The following is an 18,187-nucleotide window of genomic DNA, read 5'->3' as shown; positions in this document are numbered from 1 at the left end:
TGCACGAAGGCGAGATGGTTGCGTGGCCAGGGCGAGCCCTTGGGCGCCTCGATGCCCTCGCGGCTGAGCCGGTGGCGCAGCTCGCAACAGTTACCTTGTGCACGAAGGCGAGATGGTTGCGTGCCCAGGGCGAGCCCTTGGGCGCCTCGATGCCCTCGCGGCTGAGCCGGTGGCGCAGCTCGCAACAGTTACCTTGTGCACGAAGGCGAGATGGTTGCGTGCCCAGGGCGAGCCCTTGGGCGCCTCGATGCCCTCGCGGCTGAGCCGGTGGCGCAGCTCGCAACAGTTACCTTGTGCACGAAGGCGAGATGGTTGCGTGCCCAGGGCGAGCCATTGGGCGCCTCGATGCCCTCGCGGCTGAGCCGGTGGCGCAGCTCGCAACAGTTACCTTGTGCACGAAGGCGAGATGGTTGCGTGCCCAGGGCGAGCCCTTGGGCGCCTCGATGCCCTCGCGGCTGAGCCGGTGGCGCAGCTCGCAACAGTTACCTTGTGCACGAAGGCGAGATGGTTGCGTGCCCAGGGCGAGCCCTTGGGCGCCTCAATGCCCTCGCGGCTGAGCCGGTGGCGCAGCTCGCAACAGTTACCTTGTGCACGAAGGCGAGATGGTTGCGTGCCCAGGGCGAGCCCTTGGGCGCCTCGATGCCCTCGCGGCTGAGCCGGTGGCGCAGCTCGCAACAGTTACCTTGTGCACGAAGGCGAGATTGTTGCGTGCCCAGGGCGAGCCCTTGGGCGCCTCGATGCCCTCGCGGCTGAGCCGGTGGCGCAGCTCGCAACAGTTACCTTGTGCACGAAGGCGAGATGGTTGCGTGCCCAGGGCGAGCCCTTGGGCGCCTCGATGCCCTCGCGGCTGAGCCGGTGGCGCAGCTCGCAACAGTTACCTTGTGCACGAAGGCGAGATGGTTGCGTGCCCAGGGCGAGCCCTTGGGCGCCTCGATGCCCTCGCGGCTGAGCCGGTGGCGCAGCTCGCAACAGTTACCTTGTGCACGAAGGCGAGATGGTTGCGTGGCCAGGGCGAGCCCTTGGGCGCCTCGATGCCCTCGCGGCTGAGCCGGTGGCGCAGCTCGCAACAGTTACCTTGTGCACGAAGGCGAGATGGTTGCGTGCCCAGGGCGAGCCCTTGGGCGCCTCGATGCCCTCGCGGCTGAGCCGGTGGCGCAGCTCGCAACAGTTACCTTGTGCACGAAGGCGAGATGGTTGCGTGCCCAGGGCGAGCCCTTGGGCGCCTCGATGCCCTCGCGGCTGAGCCGGTGGCGCAGCTCGCAACAGTTACCTTGTGCACGAAGGCGAGATGGTTGCGTGCCCAGGGCGAGCCCTTGGGCGCCTCGATGCCCTCGCGGCTGAGCCGGTGGCGCAGCTCGCAACAGTTACCTTGTGCACGAAGGCGAGATGGTTGCGTGCCCAGGGCGAGCCCTTGGGCGCCTCGATGCCCTCGCGGCTGAGCCGGTGGCGCAGCTCGCAACAGTTACCTTGTGCACGAAGGCGAGATGGTTGCGTGCCCAGGGCGAGCCCTTGGGCGCCTCGATGCCCTCGCGGCTGAGCCGGTGGCGCAGCTCGCAACAGTTACCTTGTGCACGAAGGCGAGATGGTTGCGTGCCCAGGGCGAGCCCTTGGGCGCCTCGATGCCCTCGCGGCTGAGCCGGTGGCGCAGCTCGCAACAGTTACCTTGTGCACGAAGGCGAGATTGTTGCGTGCCCAGGGCGAGCCCTTGGGCGCCTCGATGCCCTCGCGGCTGAGCCGGTGGCGCAGCTCGCAACAGTTACCTTGTGCACGAAGGCGAGATGGTTGCGTGCCCAGGGCGAGCCCTTGGGCGCCTCGATGCCCTCGCGGCTGAGCCGGTGGCGCAGCTCGCAACAGTTACCTTGTGCACGAAGGCGAGATGGTTGCGTGCCCAGGGCGAGCCCTTGGGCGCCTCGATGCCCTCGCGGCTGAGCCGGTGGCGCAGCTCGCAACAGTTACCTTGTGCACGAAGGCGAGATGGTTGCGTGCCCAGGGCGAGCCCTTGGGCGCCTCGATGCCCTCGCGGCTGAGCCGGTGGCGCAGCTCGCAACAGTTACCTTGTGCACGAAGGCGAGATGGTTGCGTGCCCAGGGCGAGCCCTTGGGCGCCTCGATGCCCTCGCGGCTGAGCCGGTGGCGCAGCTCGCAACAGTTACCTTGTGCACGAAGGCGAGATGGTTGCGTGCCCAGGGCGAGCCCTTGGGCGCCTCGATGCCCTCGCGGCTGAGCCGGAGGCGCAGCTCGCGCACCATGTCGCTGAGCTCCCGCAGCGCCCGCAGTTGCACGTAGAATTTCCGCGCCCAGACCGCTTCGCTGTTACCTTTCTGCTTGAAGAACTGCTGTTGCCGGAATCTGTCCCACACCTATAGAAAAAAACATATAGAAAACTTAAGGCCTCTTGGCCACGGCACGGTTTGACCACGGTACGGCGTGTTAGCGGCGCCGCTGTCAAACCGTGCCGAGCTTGTACACGACGCGGAAAAACAACGGACGTCACAACGTAGGTACTACTCAGTTGTGAAGGACTGAAACGTGAAGACATCCGGCGCCGTCAACAAGCTCGTAGTGACTGCGTGTGAACATTACGCCGTGCGTACGCGCGCTGCGCCGGGGGGACGCCGCGGTACGCCGCGCCGTGTTAAAACCGTGGCCTTGTATAGTTTGAATCTTCTCAAATAATTTTTACGCTAAAGACCCTAATCTGTTAAACAAAAGCTATAGTTCTTTTACGCGAGGGTGTGGCCATTGTCTCCGCGCGTGGCACGCGCTCAGGCACAATGGCCACGCGCTCAAACACAATGGTCACGCGCTCACAGAAAAGAAACAATGGCCTATGTTGAACAGATTAGGCCTTGGCGTAAAAATCATTTGGGAAAATTCAAACTATACAAACCTCCATAGTAGCCCATACAACATTGGAGACCGTGTGGTTTAAAAACCGTGGATTATTACGGCAAAAAAACGTATGTGTACAAGAGGCCTTGTTTGGAATCCTCTGTAATTCTACGTTACAGGCTTTAATTAAGTTCTTACACAGCGTTGAGAGCGTGCTTAAACAATAGCCATTAGCATGTTAACAAATAATTGTACACGGTAAACAATAAATGACTTCTATTCTTCTTTTCTATTCTATTCGAGCAGCCAGTACGAGAGCCCCCTGTCTACTTGCTCGAAGTCTAAATGTCAACACAACTTTGGGAACAAATCAAATTACATATTTTATCAAATGTTTTGATTTGTGTTTTGTGTAAGGGAGCGTGCGTAAACTGTCAGAACCAACCATGTGTTCTTAAGCGTCAAGTTTTCGATTCGGTTCACAAGATAGCAGACCTCCCAACGCGCACGGTTCCTATAACGTGCTGGAAGAATAAAAACGCAACAAAAAATACTTTCGGTCCTTAAAATTATTAAGAACGAAAGGGTTTTTCATGAGGGGTAAGACAAGAAATCGTTCGTATGCCGAAGCATTACGGGCTGGCGACTTTTTTTCTTACCCCTCATGAAAAACCCTTTCAATCTTACCCCAACGCACCTTATTGTAATTGAAGTGTAGGTAGATATAAATACATTAATAAACGCTTGACAGCGCGGGTAGACCTAAGACTTGTCTTGCAATATATGAAGATTCCTAACGGTTGTGTTTCTTTGTGCTCCGCTAATATAAATATCCCGAGGGATTTACTGGGGACTTTACAGTAATCTTCGTTCTGTTTTATACCTATGTAAGCTAAGTTTTTACAGGTAAAGGTATACGAACTTTGTATATGTGTAGGTAAGCGACGCAGTCGCTGGTGGAGCCATCAGCCCAAGTCAGTTTGGCGTTGTAGGCGTTCAGGCGCTCGCGGAACGGGCTGCTACATACGTTCTTGACCGACAATGCGGCAGCTGAAATTAACAAACTATTTTTCACATCACCTATTCGAAAAGGGAACTTTTCTTCCCTGCTAGGAGGGATCAAAGTGTCACTTTTCTGTTCAAGGACATTTTGTTGCCAGTATGAAACATTGACACAAAGACATATGAAAATAGTATGCATATAATCGATTACAATTTCTTTATAATCGATTACGCGCATACCATTTTTCTAACTTAAATAATATTTTGTTGTAATTGTAAACAATAAATGTAATTAGCGTATTTTAAATTAATTAATAGCATATTTAAATTAAGTAAATTAATTAATTAGCGTAATATTTACAAAGAAACGTAAAAAAACATTAGTTTCATAATTTAATTTTTATTTTGACATTTTAGGTCTCCTTAAACGCAGCCATACTTGTCTATGCAATTTAAAAAGTTTTGTGCAAATATTTCACAAAGCATAATTATGCGGTTCTGTATTGTGTATAAATTTGTAAATACTTAGTTTAAATCAATAACTTTATAATAATAAATTTAAGTGATATCAGTCTTCATAGTTAAGTGTTCTTCCGAAGATTTGGTTCAAAGGGGTAAGAGCTAATTTGTTACCAGAAAAATCTACAAAAATAATGTACTTGATTTTCATTGTATCATTTTAGGTGTTTGCTGCTGTCTTTGAAAATATATTAGGTACATAATTATGACCTGTAGGTACTTTTAATTTGTCAGTACAGTCACGTCTGAAAATATCGATACGTACAAAGTGGCAGAAGTATGTACCTATACTAAGGTCGTGTATACATATTTTTGGCACTTTGTCCGTATGTAATTTCCTCATAGGTGACGTGAAAGCAGTATGTGTCACATGGTAGGAAAATTATTTTCACCTTGGGCGTTAACACTTGAATCCCTCACTAAGCTCAGGATTCTATTATAGAATCCTTCGCTTCGTTTAGGATTCAATTGTACGCCCTCGCCGTAAATAAGTCATTTTGCTCCCTTGTGACACAATCTACTATTAACACCGTAAAATAACCGTTTATGAACTTATTAACAAAGAATGAAGACCGTTTGGAGTCTATATCCTCTTCCTCTCGGTTTTATCTAAATATTCTTTATTGTGCACCATAAAGTTAAAAATACACAGAAAATTTAATACAAATGTAGGAGTAGGTAACAACAGGCGGCCTGCGGTACTTATTAAGTTGGATGAAATTTAAGTAATAGGTATTCAATTGGAATAGTGATGCATTTATTTTGCTTCGTTCAATTTTCACCTAAGCCAAAATCAACTGTATTCGTTATTCGTTGTATGGCAGGGCCTTAGGAGAATAGTTTTATTGTGGTCATTCGTAGTCCGTAGACCTTATTGTAAATGAACAAAGTTTAATGACCAGTTAAGCAGGGGCAGTTTTTTCAAAAAAATCATTGATTTAAATCATTAAATTTTTACTACAACCAAATCGGCCCAAAATTGTTTAGGGAATTCCCCGGACCACTACGGCACGCCCACATGTGCAAGCGAGTCATAGCGTAACAGTTTCGGGGAAAGCCCGAAACTATAATACGAGACGCATGGTACCGAAACAGTTCCAGGATTCCCCGAAACTAAAACACGAGACGCATTTCGCTTTTCGCCCGGTCATTCGTAATTGACTAGTAAAAGAGTGAATACAACAAAAAGATGTCTAGATGAAAAAAAGCAAGAAAATAAAAAAAAATAAAAAAAATCTGATTTTAATCAAATAAATTCGATTTAAATCAAATTAATCGGATTATTATGATTTTTTTATAAAAATCATGATTTTTATCAACCCTGCAGTTAAGTGTTGCTGTTTAGGTCCAAAGCAATTGCCATGGGCTTGTCTTTTAATGGTATTTTAATGTTTTTTTGCAATCAATTTTAGAGTTAACATCTAAGTAGTATATACATAGATTTAAAACCGCTATACAACCGTGTCTCCTATTTGACATCCAATAACAACTCACTGCATTTTTCCTCAGGAAAAAGAAAAAAGTTAATTCACCCATAATGATGCTGTCATCCAAGCAGCCGAAGATGTGTCCCAGTATGATGATCTTGGAGACTTTGACGTCGAGAGGCAGGCGCGCCATGATGCGGCCCATGTACGTGAGATCGCCGTCTGATGATGACCACTCCCCGTCCACTGTCTTCTTTAAAGCTCCGATCTAGATGTTAAATGAAACAATGTTAAAAATAATGATAAAATTTTAAAATTAATAATCAATTTTGTTACAGGGGTTAACAACCTTTTTTGCCGAGTTCGCCGATCGGTAAAAAAATCACAATCACATCAAAATCAAAGCACGGGTTTTCTTTTGCGGTTTTTGCAGTATCTCTAACGAATGAACTTCTAGAAAAAGGGTGAAAACTTTGACTGAACAAGGTTTGTCTCTTTGTCAAGGTCTTCCAGGGTTTTCCGTTCCATTGTCCTACCTCCTTGAGCACGAGCATGGTGCGCTGTATGTGGGCCATCTCGGGTGGGTCCATGGCCAGCGCGAGCACGTCGCTGGGCGGGCCCATGTCCAGCATCTTCGCCAGCAGCACCAGTCGCTCCAACGGGCAGCGGACTATCTCCGGCGGACTGTCTTGTTGGAACTTGTCCTGTGTACAAAACAAACATATAATATTAGAACCAGTAATTGAAGTAGCTGCATAATAATAATTAATTAATAGTAATTATTTTCCTAAGGTGTGGCAATAAAGTTTTTTTTTTTACTAAGAGTAACATCAATTCATCATAGTAAAGAGTATGACTCACAAAAAACTTGGCGGGCACTAGACGGTAAACACGGCCGTCACGCACACGCCCCGCGCGGCCAGAACGTTGCTCGCAGTTGCTCTTAGACGCCCAGCTCAGGCTCAGAGTGGAGAAGTTGGTCGCCGAGTCCGCTATTAAGATTTTCATCAGGCAGAAGTCAATCACTGTAGAAAGGTATTTTTTTTATTAGTGCTTAAAATAAAACATTTTAGTGGCATATTTATTACTATAGTAAATACAACGCAACAGTATCATCTCAGTTATGTAGCTAAAATATTAGCTGTTCTAAATTTTTTCTAAGCTTACGGGACAAGGTATGCAAAATTATTGCTTTATTCAGCTGTTCAGCTGTCTAACCGGCGAAGATTATAGAAAAGTTAGCAGCGACAAACTAATTATTTGTTTGTTGAATGACAAATAAATCGATAGCTAGTCGCTTTCTCTCTGTTACGCGGCTGCTTTAGGCTAATCATTCTTAGGGTAAAAATCAGTTCGGCCGCTTCGAAAGTTCTCATGTAATTTGTATTAATGGTTGTATTGTACTGTACCATATTTGATGTCGGGCACGGTGATGGAGCTCTCGGCGATGTTCGTGGCGAGGATGATCTTGCGGTGGCCGGGCGGCGCGCGCTGGAACACTCGGACTTGCTCGTCCGCCGTGATGGTGGAGTGGAGGGGCAGCACCCACCAGTTGTAGCGGGGACATTCGGGCGATATCTTCTTTCTGCAAAACACAAATTTATCCGTGTTAATAATAGTCACTAAGTATTATCTTACGGTAGCTTTAGCTAGGAATTTTCTTTAACCTCTCGGCATAGACAACGTAAAAAGCCTCCCCTAAACCGTGTAAGCGATATCACGTCCGTGGGACTTTTCTGGCGACGCAATATCGAGTCCGCAGGCGTTGAGGCGTGGAGACTTTTTCACAAATCAAAATAATTTTTATAACCAATTTTAAACATTTTTAAATTATAATATTTATAATGTGTAAATTTGCATGCTGTTTAAACAGCTGAAGAAGGTGAAAGGATTGTATGTAATGTACATTTAACCTAAGACAATTATTGTACCCTTTTTCTGCAAATAAAATTATTTCTATTTCTAATAATTGTCCTTAGATAGTTTTTATTCATTAATTTCACGAGCATCGCAGAAACAATGGTGACAGCGTACTATAAAGATACCCATTCAAGAATGCAATCTTAAATTATCTTAAGTTAAAGTCTTTTTAATACAGTTGCTCAAAAAGTGCTACTTTTCGTGGCTGTTTAGCGTGCGGAAAGTTGGTTTTCGCGAACTAGTGCTTTTTACTTTTCCATTTTTTTTTAATTTTTACTTGTTCCAATTCATGACTACTTATTGATGAGTGTTAATATTAGTTTCATTTAAACGTCGTAATCAACATAAAAACCTACTGTTAATGTAAGAATACGTAAAATATGCATATTTCATATTTTATTACTTACCTCTTCATCATTATAAGTATTATAACACGTTTATTTTTTAATGTTGAAAAACAGTTCTTAATAAGTTGTCTGAATGGAACGGAACGCCTGTCAAAGAAGAGGCGTATTTTCTTACTGCAAAAATGTTTTAAGTTTCCAAATGCAACATTCGATATTGTTTTTATAAATATACGATACACAAATAATCATAAATAACGATATTTAGGTAATAATAGTACAATGTTTTAATATTTACAATTGTTTCTGTCTTATAGAACATGTATTAGAAAAAAAAAACTTTCATTGAAGTGGGTTCAATAATAATAACAAAATCTATTCTAGTCGAATAAAAGCTAGAAAAACACTTCTTCATAATGTCAATGTCAATGATGTCACAGAATTAATAATATAATAGTTTCGAATTCCGTTCCTTACTTGTTGCTTTTCTTATTTTTTCGCAACTGTATTAAAAAACGCCGTTCGATACACGTGCGGAAATGTCATTCTTCACTCGTCCCGAGTCTTGAGATATCTCGGTACTCGTGAAGTAATGACATAGTTTGCGCACTAGCATCAAAATGTACTATAATAGTTTATATAGTAGTGTGACTACTTGTAAAAAAACACAAATTAAAATATTTTCATAAGAAAATAATTTAATTTGTTCTTAGAGTGCAATCATGATATAAATTTTACTGCTGTGTGTGTGTCTGTCTCTCTGCGTTAGAGGTTTTTTTTAAATCATAAAGTTATGTTTTATCAATATGGAAAATGAGATTTAATGAGATTTGTGCTAACCTAGCGCAATCAATTGACTAATTTGATTATTTGTTTATTTTGGTTTGCTATTTGGAGCTCAAATGATTATTGCCTGAAGCAGTTTCATTTGTCTTTTGTAAAAGTTGTCTACTTTGGACTTACCTCAATTGCAGGTCAGTTAAAGCATTATACTGCTCCTCAATCTCATTTATTCCCGGTAGGAATATCAACACAGAAGGCAGGTCAGCTTCTGACCGATCGGTGATATGGTCCTCTGTCATGTCGATCTGCTCAAATGCGTTCACTAGCTTCACTACAAGATGGTACATCTCGGTGATTATGTTTGGCTCATGGGCTTTGGGCGTACAGGCTTCGACAAGCTAAAATTGGGAAGATGTTTAGCAGATTTTGCAAAGATTTAATTTATTAACAGGCCTTTCTAGTAACAATACATGACATTAAACAAAAGTTGGCATCACAGATTGAAATTACAGTTATAAATTTAAATTTGGTTTTATAAAACAGACATTTTGCCTACCACACTGATATTTATATTAAAATCTGACAAGATTTTATTTGGCCCTGAGATAGTGTAGTGTCAATACAAACAGTCAAATAAAATGTCAGTACTGGTCATGTCCATGATCCATGACTAATTTCAAAACATGTTTTATTGGAATGATGTTGGTGTCGTCCTCTTATTAATGTAAATGTTTATTGTTTTCAAAATATATTTTTTTCATCTTTGACAATCTGATAATCTTTTTTGGCATGTTTGCATATCATTGCGTAAAATCGTTGTGGTAAAATCGTTTAATTTTTTTTCATCTTATGAGATTCAATGAGTTTCAACGTCTGTTGTCAAAGAGTCTCCTTGCCAGTAAAATAAATTAGTACCGCTGAATATCCGCAACACAGCAAAGGCCAAATAAAATCTTGTCAGGGTTTAACTAGGTACTTAAACTTTAACAATAACTAAAATAATAAAAGAACAAAAGTGGCGCTGGACAGGCCACATGATGAGAGAAAACCTGGATAAGTGGACAAAGGACCTTGTAGAGTGGTGTCCTAGATATAATAAAAGAAAGAGTGGTCCACAAAAGTTGAGATGGTCGAATGATATAAGAAGAATAGATGGAGGTAAATGCAAGCTATGGAGGAGGCCTACGTCAAAGGACGAGCTGAAGTTAAAGTCGTGAAACCAAATTAATTTATGCTATGTACCCAAAACTTCAATAATAACCTACAAATACACAGAAAACCCCTGTCAATATTGCAGATTACTCACCGAACCAAATTTACTCAGCTGCTCCAGGTAAAAGGTTTTCACAGAGAACATTGGATCCTTCTTATTCACTTGTATACAAGATGCCATGTGCTGCCCCCTCGGCGTGGGGATCATGAAGTAGTCAGCAAACTTCTGCGTTTGGAACGTGGCCGACATCAGTATCACTTTCACTGTTGGTGACACTGTGTATAGCAGTTTCTTGACGACCAGTAAGAGAAAGTCCATGTCCTGACCACGCTCGTGGACCTCGTCGAGTATTATGTGGGTGTATTCATTCATTGTTTTGGCATTTACTGAAATTTAAGTTTATATGTGAAAAATGTAGTAAAGTATCAGCGCTTTCACATTTCTTTGGTAAGATGGTGATATATATGGGCATATATGTATTTATTAACAGATAAATAATATGAAAGGCATGTTACAGCTTGCCTAATGATAAATACAAACTAATATAAGTTTACAGTTGAATTTTAACCTTGAAAGGTAGGTCCACCATACAAAATTTTCCTACTTTTTTTTTTAACCTTGTTAGTGGTATGAATTTCGTTTAAGAAAGCAAAGAAACATGAAATGCTACTTTCTAATTAGATTGAAACAGAGTGTACATTGTAATGCATATTGGGTCTTACGAGTTTAAGATCACTGGTTCACTGGTAGACTAAGTCAATATATAACAGTGTTCTAAATTATAACGTGGTGTAAAAGTTAAAAGGTGCTACACTAATGGACAAAAGTGCAGTTCTAGAAAGATGGAGGCAGCACTGTCAGCAGCTGTATAGTGATACCATTGAGGAGGGCACAATTCCAAGGGATTACGTGGAAAAGGAACCTGACATTCTTCTGATTGAGGTCGAATCAGCTATTCAGATGCTGAAGCTCAAGGCTTGCGGCAGCGATGGCGTAACTGCACAGATGCTGAAAAGTATAGGAGTCGAAGGGCGCAAAATCATGCACAAGATCTGCGAGAAGGTCTGGAGAACAGGCGTATGGCCTGAGGACTGGACCGAATCCACAGTTGTACCCCTGCACAAGAAAGGTTCTACGCGAAAATGTGAAAATTACCGCACCATTTCGCTCATATCACATGCCAGCAAGTCTTCTTGCGAATCCTGAACAAGCGGCTAGAGAACAATATTGCCAGGCAAATACCCAGAGAGCAGGCAGGGTTTGTAAGAGGTAGAGGTACTCGGGAGCAAATACTCAACGTGAGGCAATTGATTGAGAAATGCAGAGGGCACGTCGTCTTTATCGCCATGTGCTTCATTGACTACGCAAAGGCTTTTGATTGCATCAACTGGGGTAAAATGTTCAGAGTAATGGGCGAAATGGGATACCGCAACACCTAATCTTTCTTGTGCAAAACTTATACTTAAGCAGCGAGTCTAGAGTGCGGATAGAGGACACTGTGTCACAACCCTTTAGAGCTGAACGAGGAGTGCGGCAAGGTTGTATCTTGTCACCGCAGCTGTTCAATCTCATCGGTGAACACATAATGAGAAAGAATGTGGTATCCAGGTTGGTGGTCAAAAAATCAATAACCTCCGTTTCGCAGACGACACGACTATAATAGGTGCCTCTGAAAAAGAACTTGCAGTGATGCTGCGAAGGATTGAGCTTATCAGCAATGAGTATGGTCTTAAAATCAACAGAAGCAAGACTAAGTTGATGTTTATCGATCGCCCTGGTCATACGCAGAGAACGAACGAGTTGCACGATCTGGAGGTTGTACACAAGTTTGTGTACCTGGGATCCCAAATAAGCGACGATGGTGAATGCGGCCAAGAGGTGGTTAGAAGAGCACAGATGGCCAAAGGTGCGGTGAAAAGACTCGAGAAAATATGGGAGAACAGAAGCATAAACCGCAAAACAAAGGTCAGACTAATGCGGACCCTTGTTTTCTCGATCTTTTTGTACGCGTCGGAAACCTGGACCATCAAAACTGAAACCCGTCGCAGGATAGATGCGTTCGAGATGAGGTGCTGGCGGAAAATGCTCCGGATCTCATGGACTGAAACTACTATCCACTCCTTTTTCCCTCGATGCTTGTGTCGGGAATGGTGGTTTTCATTTTCATTTTCATTTAAAAATGTTAAGGTGCTTGAGCGGATAGGATTGCTCGATCCAGCGCCGAGGACGTGTGTATTAGGCGCCAGTGAGGGCGGCGCTCTGCCGCTGCTGAGAAGACTGTTAGCCGTGGGCGGGGTACGTACGCGTCAGGCCAGTAATGCTCCCACCAATCGGGCACTCTCACTCCTAAACGAGTTGTCAATAGAAAGACCTGATGTCGATGTTTTTTATGACTCCCCAGGCTCGTTTTCTACAGCTCTATATATGTTTTTAAGTGATGTACCTCGTTTGTAATGTTTAATTTTTTGTGTATATTGTAAATACTTGTTGAATCTTATTGTGTAGCATGTGAGCGCTTTGGTATGTAAACTGTAAGCTTGTGTGTTGTATTAATAAACAATAACGTATGCGGAGTGTAATCTGGACAAAATTCAATGTCGTATTAAATAAAAACAATATGGTTAAAAACTGTAATAGATGTCATATATTAAAGAAAAAGTGACGAAGCCCACCAGTGGTGAAGGCAGGATTCGAACCCGGCGTCTTTAGCTATCGCGGCTAACGCCATGAACCCCTAGGCCACCCCGCCACGGCGGTGCCCGTCCGAATTTCTCGACTATATGCCATCTTAGTAAGACTAGGCGTCTTTGACCAGCTCTAAGGGCAAGCAGTGCGCGCTTGCACTTCCTAAACGAACTCCTTACGGATTTACGTTGTAGCGAGAGAGACTGGTGCTGCCATCTATAAACAAGTTTGGGAACAAATCAAATTATTTTATTAAATATTTTGATTTGTTTTTTTTAAGTAGTCACACTACTATATATAAATTAAAAACTGTAATAGATGTCATATATTAAAGAAAAAGTGACGAAGCCCTCCAGTGGTGAAGGCCGGATTCGAACCGGCGTCTTTAGCTATCGCGGCTAACGCCATGAACCCCTAGGCCACCCCGCCACGGCGGTGCCCGTCCGAATTTCTAAATTTAAATTAAAAAAAAAAAACAAATCAAAATATTTAATAAAATAATTTGATTTGTTCCCAAACTTGTTCATAGATGGCAGCACCAGTCTCTCTCGCTACAATGTAAATCCGTAAGGATTTCGTTTAGGAGGTGCAAGCGCGCACTGCTTGCCCTTAGAGCTGGTCAAAGACGCCTAGTCTTACTAAGATGGCATATAGTCAAGAAATTCGGACGGGCACCGCCGTGGCGGGTTGGCCTAGGGGTTCATGGCGTTAGCCGCGATAGCTAAAGACGCCGGTTCGAATTCGGCCTTCACCACTGGAGGGCTTCGTCACTTTTTCTTTAATATATGACATCTATTACAGTTTTTAATTTATATATAGTAGTGTGACTACTTAAAAAAAACAAATCAAAATATTTAATAAAATAATTTGATTTGTTCCCAAACTTGTTCATAGATGGCAGCACCAGTCTCTCTCGCTACAACGTAAATCCGTAAGGAGTTCGTTTAGGAGGTGCAAGCGCGCACTGCTTGCCCTTAGAGCTGGTCAAAGACGCCTAGTCTTACTAAGATGGCATATAGTCGAGAAATTCGGACGGGCACCGCCGTGGCGGGGTGGCCTAGGGGTTCATGGCGTTAGCCGCGATAGCTAAAGACGCCGGTTCGAATCCGGCCTTCACCACTGGAGGGCTTCGTCACTTTTTCTTTAATATATGACATCTATTACAGTTTTTAATTTATATATAGTAGAGTACTTAAAAAAAAACAAATCAAAATATTTAATAAAATAATTTGATTTGTTCCCAAACTTGTTAACAATATGGTTACTTTCATATTTTTTATGTATTTTAATAATGTATTTAACAACGTTAAATGCAAGATAAAGTTTACTCAAATGCGAGATGTTTAACGGAAGTTGTGGTACTTTAAAGTGATCGGTGTCGAAAACACATGTTGGCATTTTTTTTTAGTTAAAATATTATCTTCCTTAGGAAAACTTTTTTAGGATACTTCGTATGCTCGACATATTTCACATTCTCGTCCGTTGGACCATTGGTGTTCTCAAAATAATAGTTACCTTGCCATAAATTTCCATTTTAAGTGACATATGATTAGTCCCCCAAAAATCCCATTACGCAAAAACAGCTGTTTTTTACACATTTTGGTCGGCATGACGTACTCACATTTTCAAAGTTATTTATTTTTATTTTCGGATACGGTGACCTTAACTTTTCTTCGATGTTTTCCGATGCCCATATCTTCAAGATATTTTTAAACAGTTTTACTGCCACATTTGAATAATCTCATGACCTCTCTGTAAGATTTTGTGACTCAGCGGGCCGTCATTTTCTTCAATCGATCTCTCCCAGGAAACTGGCTAATGCTGGAAGGTTTACCTGAACCAGACTTTATAGCCGTAGTTTTATTTTAAAGAATAAGGAAGTAAAAATATTATAAACATATCGTTACTTCTACGCTTCCACAAAATGTTCCACTATCTTCGCTTTCGGCCATAGGGAAATAGTGGGTACTGGAGAAATTACAGTTTCGCGATGGTGTTCTTCTAGATTGACCACAATTTCAAGAGAAAGAATCCAATGCCCACGAAACTTACCGGATTAATTGACAGATATATAGACTTTGAACTGGCAGTTGGATATAATTTCAGTTTAATTTTTTGTTTACTTTTTACGTTCAAAACTTTGTCCAGATTTCACTCCGCATACGTTAGTATAATCATACCTAATTTCTGCAATAATACTCCTGTTGTCACATAATGAATCCTTGTGTCATTAGATGTCCTGTTCTCTAGTCCAACCTGTGAAACATTATATTTTTTATTACATAGGACAGCTATAACGTGTGATGATGCCTACATCCAGTGGTCTCTTTATCCCTTGTCTTTTTAAAGGCTTCCAGTTAACATGTTATGCTATATTGTATGAAATGTTACATTCTAATAAAAATGTTACTATCATTCCATACAAAATTGTCGAACTATAAAACAGGCCTTATAAATATAGGTTGATGCTTAATGCTTATAAATAGTCAAAATAATAAGTAAATTAGCTCAATCCGTCATTACGTACTGCATCTCAGTGTGGGGTAGTGCAGCAAGCACTTAACTAATACTTCTAGAGAGAGCCCAACGATCGTTACTAAAGGTTATTTTTTCAAAACCGAGAAGACTCTCAACTCAATGCTTGTATACAGATAGTGAGGTCCTCACTGTGCGCCAATTGTTCATTTTGCGTAGTTGTATCATAGCACATAAACATATACTTAATATGCCAAATTATGACCAATTACTGAAAAAACGCAACTTTGTCTTCCCTTTCTCTTTCCCTTTCCCTTCTGCCTTAGTTTTTATAGTCGATTAGTTAGCTTTAAGTTTTAATTTTATTAACGTTGGTGTCATAGTAGACAATAAAATTGTAGTATACTTAGTAGTAGACTGTAGTGTAGCATGCATTTTGGTATTTTAGCTGATAGTACTGTATTTTTTAGCGCCTAAGTAATAAAAAACTGGCAAACTAGGAAAAGTGCCATCCTGCGAGACAGGCATAGCCTAGTGCAGGTGTCACGGGCAATTTATTATTTTTATTTATTTATTTAAACTTTATTGCATGATATAAAATTGTACAAAAGGCGGACTTAATGCCTTAAGGCATTCTCTACCAGTCAACCATTGGGTCAAACAGAAACGTGTAGTTAGTGCAGGATTGTAGAAAGCGAGATGAAATATGAAACACAAATCAAATTATTCTAAACAATATATATTTTATTTATATACTTACACATATAAGAATAATAACAATATATACCTACATATATACAAACATGCATACATACATACATATATAAATAAATATTGTATTATGTACCCAAGTATACAAGTAACATGCGGATCATTTATTTTTAAGCGAGTTAGAGAGGTGCTTACGTAATTTTCTTTTAAAAGAAAATTTGCTCTGTGCTTGCCTTAAAGGAAGAGGGAGATCGTTCCAAAGACGAATTGCCTGAAGGGCGAAAGAGTTGGAAACAAAGCCAGTGCGGTGATGGGGAATGGTCAGTTTCAGACTTCGAGATGTACGCAACTCGCAACCGGGACGTGGTACTACAAAATTGAATTTAGATTTAAGGTAATCAGGAGCGGCAGGATCAAATAATATAGAGTAAAGGGTGCAGAGAATTCTTAGTGACCTGCGTTCACGGATGGGAAGCCAGTTCAGTTTGCGGCGGAAGGCCGATACGTGATCGTATTTACGAAGTCCATATATGAACCTAATGCAACTATTCAGTAGTCTGTCTAGTTTGTTGAGTAGCTCCTGGCTAATTTCTTCTGTCTTATTCTGTCATTACCAACCGGGTTTGATCCGATTGACTTGATTACCTTACTAACCTCGTCATCAGTGGCAGGAGAAAAAGCAAATTGAAATTTGGAAGGACAGGGCAGGGCATTAATGCCAGAAATGCTTTGAGTTTTAGTTGTGTGGTCCAAAGAAGAAGAGTTAGCGAAGTGGGAATTGAGATCATCCAATGAGACAGACGATAGAGAATTTGGTTTGTTGCAAGAATATCTATATCTTGCAACAACATCTAGCAGTGTTTAACTAGAATAAATTTTATTATTATTATTATTATTTGTAATGCAGGCAGGCAGTTTAAACAACTGATAAAATGTCATAAACCAAGTTCTCAGTGTTGAGTAGAATTTGCTTTGTGCTTATCTAATTTATTCTTAAACTCATTGACACTTTGGGCCGCTACTACATCCCCTGGGAGTTTGTTCCAAGCGTTGACCACTCTGTTGCTAAAGAAGTGTCTATGAGGATTATTGTAGGACCTGTGAGACACCAGCTTATACTGATGACCTCTCAGACGGTTGTTACTATTGCGTTCTAGCATCTTATGGAAATCTTTAAGGTCGTAGTGTTGGGTTAGTATTTTGTATGTCTCAATCAGATCTCCGCGTTCTCTGCGCTCCTTCAAGGTTGTGAGCTTTAAGAATTGTAGTCTTTCTTCATAGGACATGTTTTTGAGTTTCTTCGGTATCTTGGTGAAACTATGTTGAACTTAAAATTTATTTAACCTTGTTTAAATCATATTCACTATTTTGATTTTTTTTGATTTGATTTTGAAATTATTGCGTGACTAATTAAAACCTTAAAAGGACATGTTAGGAAATGTTCGAAACATGGTATTGTATATAAAATTTAAAAGTCATATTACCTGATAACCAACAACCCCACCAACATCCCAACCTCGCTCCTGCGCAACTCTTTTAGCTATGGACATGGCAGCGATCCTCCTCGGCTGTGTGACTATGATCTTGCAAGCTCTGCGGTGCATGTGGCAGTCATCCAGGATCCACTGCGGCACTTGTGTGGTCTTACCGCAGCCTGTGGGCCCTTCTATGATGACAACGGGGAACCCTCTGATGCGGTCTAAAATCTGTATGGAAACAACAACTAGAATACACCTAAAATATTGGTTCAGGCTTGCAGGAAACCCCAAGGCAACAGAAACCTTGTATCAACTTCAACAATCTTAAGCTTGAGAAGAAAGGTAAATGTTTACTATAGAAAGTCAAAAATTTGTTTAGTATTAAAAACAATATTAGAAACAAATTTAGATAATCATAATAGTTGGTGCTCTTTAACCCCTGGAGTCCCTCGGGTGTTAGTTGGCATCATCATCATCAATTGTAGGATAAAATTACATCATTAGTTGAAATCGCAATATACCATACCCTCATCTGGTCGAATGTTAAATTTAGAATTGAATTGAATTTATTTTGGATGCAATATTCTACTCTGCAGGACAATTTCAAAATGGATGGTCGCTATCTCAAAAGAAAATTTCTAACTTATACTTTAATTTCTATAGCTGATTACATTTTCAAAACCATTTGTTTTGAGGTAGCGCTATTTGGCTAAGCTCTGGTTTGATTGAATAGCGGTGCCGTTATATAGCGGCCGTCTCGATACAAAATACTACTCATCCATATTTAGCCATATTATTT

General features: G+C 41.9%; 1 protein-coding gene and 1 long non-coding RNA gene across 2 annotated transcripts in view; one reads left to right on the top strand and one right to left on the bottom strand.

The window, feature by feature from the left end:
- Nucleotides 1-18,187, top strand: part of LOC134748334 (uncharacterized) — a 479,651-nt gene that overhangs the window by 295,118 nt on the left and 166,346 nt on the right. The gene's annotated exons all lie outside the window — the stretch shown is intronic.
- LOC134748402 (probable ATP-dependent RNA helicase spindle-E) overlaps nucleotides 1-18,187 on the bottom strand; it is a 45,789-nt gene that overhangs the window by 26,364 nt on the left and 1,238 nt on the right. The window contains exons 3-12 of the mRNA XM_063683183.1: nucleotides 17,395-17,616; nucleotides 14,905-14,980; nucleotides 10,133-10,425; nucleotides 9,007-9,224; nucleotides 7,189-7,364; nucleotides 6,641-6,804; nucleotides 6,316-6,483; nucleotides 5,885-6,047; nucleotides 3,754-3,881; nucleotides 2,153-2,359 (exon numbers count right to left, since the gene is read on the bottom strand). Coding sequence (XP_063539253.1) covers nucleotides 2,153-2,359; nucleotides 3,754-3,881; nucleotides 5,885-6,047; nucleotides 6,316-6,483; nucleotides 6,641-6,804; nucleotides 7,189-7,364; nucleotides 9,007-9,224; nucleotides 10,133-10,425; nucleotides 14,905-14,980; nucleotides 17,395-17,616 — 1,815 coding nt within the window. The remainder of the gene's footprint in view (nucleotides 1-2,152; nucleotides 2,360-3,753; nucleotides 3,882-5,884; nucleotides 6,048-6,315; nucleotides 6,484-6,640; nucleotides 6,805-7,188; nucleotides 7,365-9,006; nucleotides 9,225-10,132; nucleotides 10,426-14,904; nucleotides 14,981-17,394; nucleotides 17,617-18,187) is intronic.

Source organism: Cydia strobilella, chromosome 16 (assembly GCF_947568885.1).
Source record: "Cydia strobilella chromosome 16, ilCydStro3.1, whole genome shotgun sequence".
In the NCBI taxonomy this organism is placed as follows: Eukaryota; Metazoa; Arthropoda; class Insecta; order Lepidoptera; family Tortricidae; genus Cydia; species Cydia strobilella.
Note: the sequence above shows the minus strand (reverse complement) of the source record. Positions and strands in the feature narration are given on the sequence as shown.